A 6,985-nucleotide genomic window follows, 5' to 3' on the forward strand; every position below is an offset into this window, starting at 1 on the left:
GACCCCGACCCTGTAACCGGCCTCTACACGGCTAAGCTCGGCGACTTCGGCCTCAGCTGCGCCGTCTCCGCCGGCCGCCTGCAGCGCACGCAGAGTGGATCGGTGCTGTTCGTGCCGCGCCCCAACAGCTGGGACCAGATGGCCATGGCGCCGTCGTCCTCTAGCGGCTCTGACCTCACGGGACCGCGCGAGTGAGCGGCCGGCCCGCATCCCATGACTGATTATCCTATTCTCAGCCGCCCTTGCCTCCGCATCCCCCTGCTGGCCCGCATGCTTGTCGCAGAGCCTGTGCATGGCGGCCTGGCTGTGGCGGCGTCCGGCGGCTTTGTGCCTGCACCCCTTCCTCACGCGGCGTGCCCATGACCTTGATCTTGCGACCCCGCAGTGCTCATCCTCGGCCGCCCCGCCTGCCCCCGCCCGCAGCCCCGGCCCCGCGGCGCGCCGCGTGACGCAGCTGCCTGTGCTGCAGGTGGACGAGGGCTTGGGGCGGCCTTGCACCGCGGGCTTCTGGAACAGCCGCATCAAGACGCAGCTGGTGCAGCCGGCGGCGCCCAGACCTGAGCGCTTTGACCTAACGTCACACACAGGTGGGTGATGCATGCTTGGCCGATGCGTGCACCGTGCTTGTTCGAAGACAGGCACAACTGTGTAAGAGCGTGTATGTGTATGTGTGCGTGTGGGAGCGTGAGCGCGTACTCTTTTGCGTGCATGGGGGCCACTCGTGCCGTTAGTGCCGGCCACGGCTGCCGTCGGTTCTCGCCCTCTTACTTTCCATCTGCCCTTCGCCCCCAGGCTCGCTCATGTACATGGCCCCAGAGGTGTACAGGAAGGAAGTCTACGATGAGAAATCAGGTGGGCATCATACGGCTGTTCAGGGCGGCGTCACCAGAGTCACCAGCATCAACCTCGCCACCTGTGTCACCACAACAATAATCAAAGCGAGGGTTGGCGTTGCAGTCCGTCGGTGCTCGCCTTCCAACGCAGACCACACCTTTCCGCGCCTGCAGCACTGTGGTGCCGGCTTGCGCCTGCTGTTTTGCGGGCAGCCGCGCGGCAGGCGTCGCGTGCGCGGTTTACGGGGATGCGCCTGGCGCCTGTTGCTGCAGCCTGAGGTTGGAGGGGCGCACCACGATCTCACCCAGCAAGCAGCTAGCCGCCATGTATGCCCAGACATTCACCACCCTGTTTGTGGGTGCGTTGTTGCCGCATTCTCTTGCCCCCAGATGTCTACTCCTTTGGTGTCATCCTGTATGAGGTGAGCGAGCCGCCCATCGCCGCTGGCAAGCAAGCTTGGCCTAGGCTGCAGACCTGATCCGCCGGGGGTTGTCGCGGTCGCACTTCTGTGGGCAGCCCTCCATCCTACTACGCTACCTTTGCATACGCCGCGACCTCGCGCGCGGCCTGACTCCCAGCTGCCACCGACACAGGCTTGCCGGCCAGCTGCCCCGCCCTGACCCTGGCCAACTAGCCAAGCGCGCGCCCTTAGTGTTCTCATTCACTTTTGATCCTGCCTGGCCAAGAGGCTTATTTCTTTCAGCCAGTCATTGGCGGGTCCGCGGTGACGGAGCGCTGACCTTCGGTCCACCCCTCCTTGCAATCTCCCAACCCCTGATCAAATCCTCCCAAACCCCCAGCAAACTGCGCGGGATAGCGCGCACAGACTCCGTCACACCCCCTGTAATCCCTGATAACACCTGATCAACCAAACCCCGCAGGTTCTGCACAAGTATATGATGCTCAGTGCCGTCTGCACCACAGGGACAGAGGCAGAGATTGAGGCCTACGCGCGGAGCGTCGCTGACGGCTACCGGCCCCCCATCCACGACCACTGGCCCCAGCCGGTGAAGGACCTCATTCGGGTGGGTGGATCCGGCTGGGGTTGCTGGGAATCAGCAGTCTGGTTTGTTTGTAGGAGGGGGTGCGTGCATTTCCTGTGTGTTGCAGGGCGTGGCCTTACGCCGCGTGAGCTCGGGCTGGGTCAGCCTGGCTGGCTGCCGGGCGTCCAGCCGGCATATTTGCCTCCTGGCGCCCAGCGCCGCACGCGCGGGGAAGAGCCGCTGCTGGCAGCTGTGTGGCAGTTTTGACACAAACCTAGCGTGCGACAGTGTGTGCTGATCCCGAGGCTCTCTGGACCGCGACCAAGCGGCTCTTGAACCAATCATATTTCGCGTTGAGCGAGCAGACCTCTGACCGACCCCAATCGGCGGTTTGCTGATCCCTCACCTGTCTGCAGGCCTGCTGGGCCCCAGAGCCCTCGGACCGCCCCTGCATGAACGAGGTTGTGTCGCGGCTGACTGCGATCCAAGATTTGGGGGGCCTCAGCACGAAACACCAAGTCCCTGGAGGTGGCCAGTGCTGCGTCGTCAGCTGAGCTGGTGCGCTCTGCGTGGTCAGCTGAGCGGGTGAGGCCTGCCTGCCGAATTACCATGCGCTACGCTGGTAGAGGCCGTGAGGCGGCTCGCTTACGGGGGAGAACTGGCAAGTACAGGCATGGCCAAGGCATATGAGAGATCAGCGGCAAAGCCTCAACCCCACCTGTGACGCCTGGTGCGCATTCTGGGTACATGTGGGCGCGCGGTCAAACGCCCTGACCCCCTAGATTGCACCAAACATTCAGGCTGCACCTGCAGATGGTACTACACAAACCATTGTTGACCGCAGCAGTACATATCAAGATATAGTCGTTGCTGCTGCAACACGCCCAATGAAAGCCCACCGCCGCCGTTGCGCAGCGTGGGTGTTATTTTTATCAGAGTCTGGCTGTGTTCCACTGAGAATCCGCAACTTCTTCAAAGTTGTGCGGCTTGACAACGCAATTTTAAAGGGGTGGAGCCGCTCCCAAAGGGGCGACGCCACACCATGCTGGGACGCCGCACACCTTGTTGCGCGAGCAGGCCAAGACATCTACCGTTCGTTTGCAATGAACCCTGCACGCACGCGCCGCCACCGGCGAGCCCCGCGCTTCCGCGCTCGCACTGTCCTTGCTGGGCTCCCAATTCCGCAGTATGTCTGCATCTGCAGCCTCAACCAAGCCCCCAAGTGCTGCTTCAAAGCGGCCCTACCTGCAAGTCACGCGCCGCCCGTTGAGCCCTTGATAATGGCTTCGTAAATGGCGCCGCTTCATCACTCCGCCCGTCGCCTTCATGCCAAAAGGGCAGCCCGTACCCGTAATGTGTTGGTTCGGCGCTGACATCCGCTTTAGGTGGCGTATCAACGCGGCGTGCGCGCGATGCTGGTCGGTGCGCCAAATGAAGGGCTGCAATTTGAATGACATCCTTCACTGCAACCCCTCAAGTCAAGGCTTGCTCGCTGCCGCACGACAATCACTCTTACTTACGCGCGCAAATCCGTCCGCCCGCCCGCGACACGCACGCAACGCCAACCAGCGCCGCTCGCCCTCAACCCCTTGTCATGATGGTGTGTGCGTGCGTCAGGTCTAGCAACACTGGTGCCGTGGTTGATTGCCAGCCGCCTGTTGAGCTTGGCATCAGCGGCTGTACAAGCCCAAATTACAGCTGTGTTCTCATAGGCACTTTTCACAAATCATGCCACCATTCAACAAGGCATGCACAGACGCGACGCTTCAGCTTGCCCGGTCACAATTTGCACTGCCGGCAACCAATGTGTTGCTGGTGTCTCAACTTACCCGTGGAACACCGCAACCAATGGGCTCGGCTAACACTCAGAAACTTTCTGGCCTGGAACGGCACGCATCCAGGCCCCGCAGGCGCAGCAAGTCGCCGCTGGATCTGCCGCGTGCTGTGTTCTCACCTCTTGCCGCAACTCATTTTACATTACTGATGGAATGCGTCCTTCTTCGTCTGGCCGTTACGCGATTCTGCGCACCTGCTGTGTAAACAGCCGGGATACTTGGGCACTGCAGGCTGCGGGTTGGCAAAGCAGAGTGTTCCAGGCTTGCCCACTAGCTGTGTGTCTGTGTGTGTACGTGCGTGTGCATGCGTGTGGTGCCAATGCGTGCGCCATTGCAAAGGTGTGCGATTGCAACGAAGGGTGCACGTGTGTGTGTGTGTGTGTGTGTGTGTGTGTGTGTGTGTGTGTGTGCGCGCGCGGACGCGCGCGAGCAGGGACAGGGTAGGGGTGAAGTTCAGGACGTGCCGTGAAGCACTGATGCGCGTCTGGACACCTGCTGGGCAATGGAACCAACGTCAAGGCACTTGTGAGGTACAAGGGGAGTGCGCGTACCTGTTTGGGGTGTCAGGTATCCAGCATTTCAGTTGCACGGCCCAACCATGCCTCACTGGCGGCCATGGCAAAGCCCCCCCTGCACGGTACGAAGGAGACACCCAAAGTCCTGCGAGTAGCATCGCTTGCAGCAGAGATGCGTTATGCCTGGTTTCATTCAAATCTTGCTACGTGTGCTGCTAGTCATGCCGCAACCCCCAACTTCACGGCAATGCCTCGTCGGCTAGCGGCGGGCTCCTAGTCGCCGAGTGCAGTGGCCGGACACCGCCACTGTGCTAGGGATGCAAAGCACCATTGGCGCCTGACTTGCAACCCTCGCAGGGCCGAGCAGAAACGAAGCTCAAGCTTAGGCCGGAAGAGCTGCCTGCGATAAAATATCAGATCGCTAGCACGTGCGCCGTCGGGGCAGCCTCGGCAGCCATGTTTGCACACAAGAGCTCAATAAATGCCTCTAGAGGCATTGGGTCAGGGATGGGGGGTCCCCTGACCTCCTCGAGCATGGTCAGGGTTGTCACCCACAACGGATCACTGGCCTCCACCGCCAGCAGCGTGGCCAAGGGGGTCAGCGCGATGCCTCAAAGCTACCAGCGCACCGGTGAGGCCATTGCCATGCGATGGCGCCACCGATCCGGGCGTTGTGCTTGCATGCGCCGCAACGGCCAGTGGGGTACACCCATGCGCTTGACCCACTACACGAGTTGTGCTTGGCTTCATCACAGGCCGCTACCAGCGCCGCTCCGTGCGCATGGCATCAAGCGCCAGCCTTGCGGCCGGCGGTGGCGGCAGCGATGGGGTCGGTGGCGGGAAGGGCGGTGGTGGCGGCGGTGGTGGCGGTGGCGGCGGCAGCGGCGGCGACAGCAGCGGCGCCGATGCAGGTGAGGTGTGGTCTATGCACGGGGACCTACACCATGGTGTGTCGACCTCGCTGCAGCCCGTGCAGCCCCACCCATGCCCTTGCCGCCGGCCGCCCGTCGCGCCGCTTGGCACCCCCCAATACCTGCCATGCCCTTGGCCCACCCCACCCGCGCACGCCCCTCTGCCTCCGCCGCGGCCTCCTCCCACAAAGCAGACGGCGGCAAGCCCGATCCTGCGGTGACCGCCGCGCTGCTGGCCCTGGGCCGCAGCCTGGCGTCGTTTCCCGCCGACTTTGCCGCCGCAATCAGCTCTGGCAAGGTGGGTTTAGGGTGTGCATGCTTCTCTACGGCGGGACGCATGTCGCGGCCGCGGCTCATGCTGAGGGGTTTGACTAGCAGAGTTGTTGGGGCAGCTGTGGGGCCCTTCGTTGAGCGCGTGGCAATGGGGCGCATGGGACCGCTGCTGGTGGTGCGGCGCTTTCCTTGGTGCAGTTGCGCATGCGGGTTTGGGCGGAGCTGCCAAATGCAGTCTCATGCGTTGGCTCTTCGCGGGGCCGCTTGTGATGGATCTACTGCAAACATGGCAGCTGGGTGGGCGGACGACCCCGACCGGACGCAGGGCCTGCTGGGTTGTCCCGCTGCGAGGTGCAGGGGAGGCTGCAGACAGGAGAGGCCGGCCGACCCCACCCATGCCGATGCGCGCGCGCGCCCCGTCCATGACGCTTTGCATGGCAGCTTACCGTTCGCCGAGGGCGTGCGATGTGCCCGAGCATTGGTGCCGCCGTGCCCACCTCCCGCCGTTGCCAAATTGGACTTTCAAACCAGGTCAACTTGGAGATCCTGCAGCGCTACCTTGATCTGGAGTCAAAGCTTGGCATCGGGTGGCTCATGCAGTTCGCGGGTAAGGCGAATCGTCCCCTCTGTTTCTTAGCGCTTTTACCATGTGAATCGAGCTATCAAAGCTGCGGGGCTGATGTGCGTGCTGTGCGTGAGCGGGTGTCTTGCAACCCTATGTCGCGCGTGTGGCGCGGCCGAGGAGCCAATTGCAGCGTGCTGCGGCGGCTGAACATTCAGCAACAGCTCTGCGGTGCATAGGCGCTTCCACCACACTCGCCTGGGCCACGGCCGCTGCGGCGCGCGCCCCTCCCCCGTGCATGGACCGCGCAGGCTTCCGCGAGCGCTTCCTGGCGGACCCCTCTTTCCTGGTCAAACTCGCCATCGAGGTGAGTGGAAGACGGGGGACTGCTGGCGGCAGCAATCTACGCGGCGGCCAGGGACATTTGCTGAAGGATTCCTGGGTGTTGGTGGGGTTGTGCGGCCCCGCGGTTCAGAGGGTGAAGTGCAACGCTGACCAGGACAGCAGCGCCCTGTGTAGAGTTGAGGAAACCCGGGCCCGACTAACCTTGCCAGCTTTCAGGCCAAGCATGATTCGCACCTCACAAACCGCAGGAACGTGCAAGCACGAGCTCACTCCGGCACACACATGCACACACACACACACAAACACACACACACACACACACACACACACACACACACACACACATGCATGAAGTGCTCGCACGCATGCGCCCGGACACACGCACACTCTCACACGAACCATTCACAAATCACACACACATGCACTCACGTACGCACACTTGCAGTGTGGCATCGGCGTGTGCACCAAGATGACTGCTGAGTACACCAAGCGAGGGGAGTCCTTCAAGAAGGTGAGGCGCCTCTCAAGCCTACCGTGTCCACCAGTCTCACCACCTCGGCAGGGGTATGCGCACGACGGCCCCCTCAACACACCAGCGTCCCTATCAAGACCACCCCCCTCTCCTGCGCACGCGTCGAACATCCACCGTACCCGTGTCATCATGCTGACCCTATCTTACCCGCCACCTGCGGCCCAAACCAGCTCCCTTTCACCCCCACCAACCCCC

The 6,985-nt window shown here is 62.6% G+C and overlaps 2 protein-coding genes across 2 annotated transcripts in view; both read left to right on the plus strand.

Annotated features, from left to right (window-relative positions):
• Positions 1-144: 144 nt before the first annotated feature.
• MNEG_11723 (Dual specificity protein kinase shkE) lies at positions 145-2,371 on the plus strand (the record flags this gene model as incomplete). The annotated part of the gene is made up of 6 exons (XM_014039804.1): positions 145-191; positions 424-587; positions 793-852; positions 1,224-1,255; positions 1,716-1,859; positions 2,234-2,371. 6 exons carry the CDS (start codon positions 145-147, stop codon positions 2,369-2,371), a joined length of 585 nt encoding a protein of 194 aa, XP_013895258.1.
• A 2,330-nt stretch (positions 2,372-4,701) lies between these two features.
• MNEG_11724 (hypothetical protein) overlaps positions 4,702-6,985 on the plus strand; it is a gene marked incomplete at both ends in the record, with an annotated part of 3,618 nt that continues 1,334 nt past the window's right edge. Inside the window, 6 exons of the mRNA XM_014039805.1 lie at positions 4,702-4,798; positions 4,923-5,078; positions 5,273-5,376; positions 5,883-5,958; positions 6,225-6,280; positions 6,704-6,769. Coding sequence (XP_013895259.1) covers positions 4,702-4,798; positions 4,923-5,078; positions 5,273-5,376; positions 5,883-5,958; positions 6,225-6,280; positions 6,704-6,769 — 555 coding nt within the window. The remainder of the gene's footprint in view (positions 4,799-4,922; positions 5,079-5,272; positions 5,377-5,882; positions 5,959-6,224; positions 6,281-6,703; positions 6,770-6,985) is intronic.

The sequence above is a fragment of the Monoraphidium neglectum genome, assembly GCF_000611645.1.
Source record: "Monoraphidium neglectum strain SAG 48.87 unplaced genomic scaffold scaffold02879, whole genome shotgun sequence".
In the NCBI taxonomy this organism is placed as follows: domain Eukaryota; kingdom Viridiplantae; phylum Chlorophyta; class Chlorophyceae; order Sphaeropleales; family Selenastraceae; genus Monoraphidium; species Monoraphidium neglectum.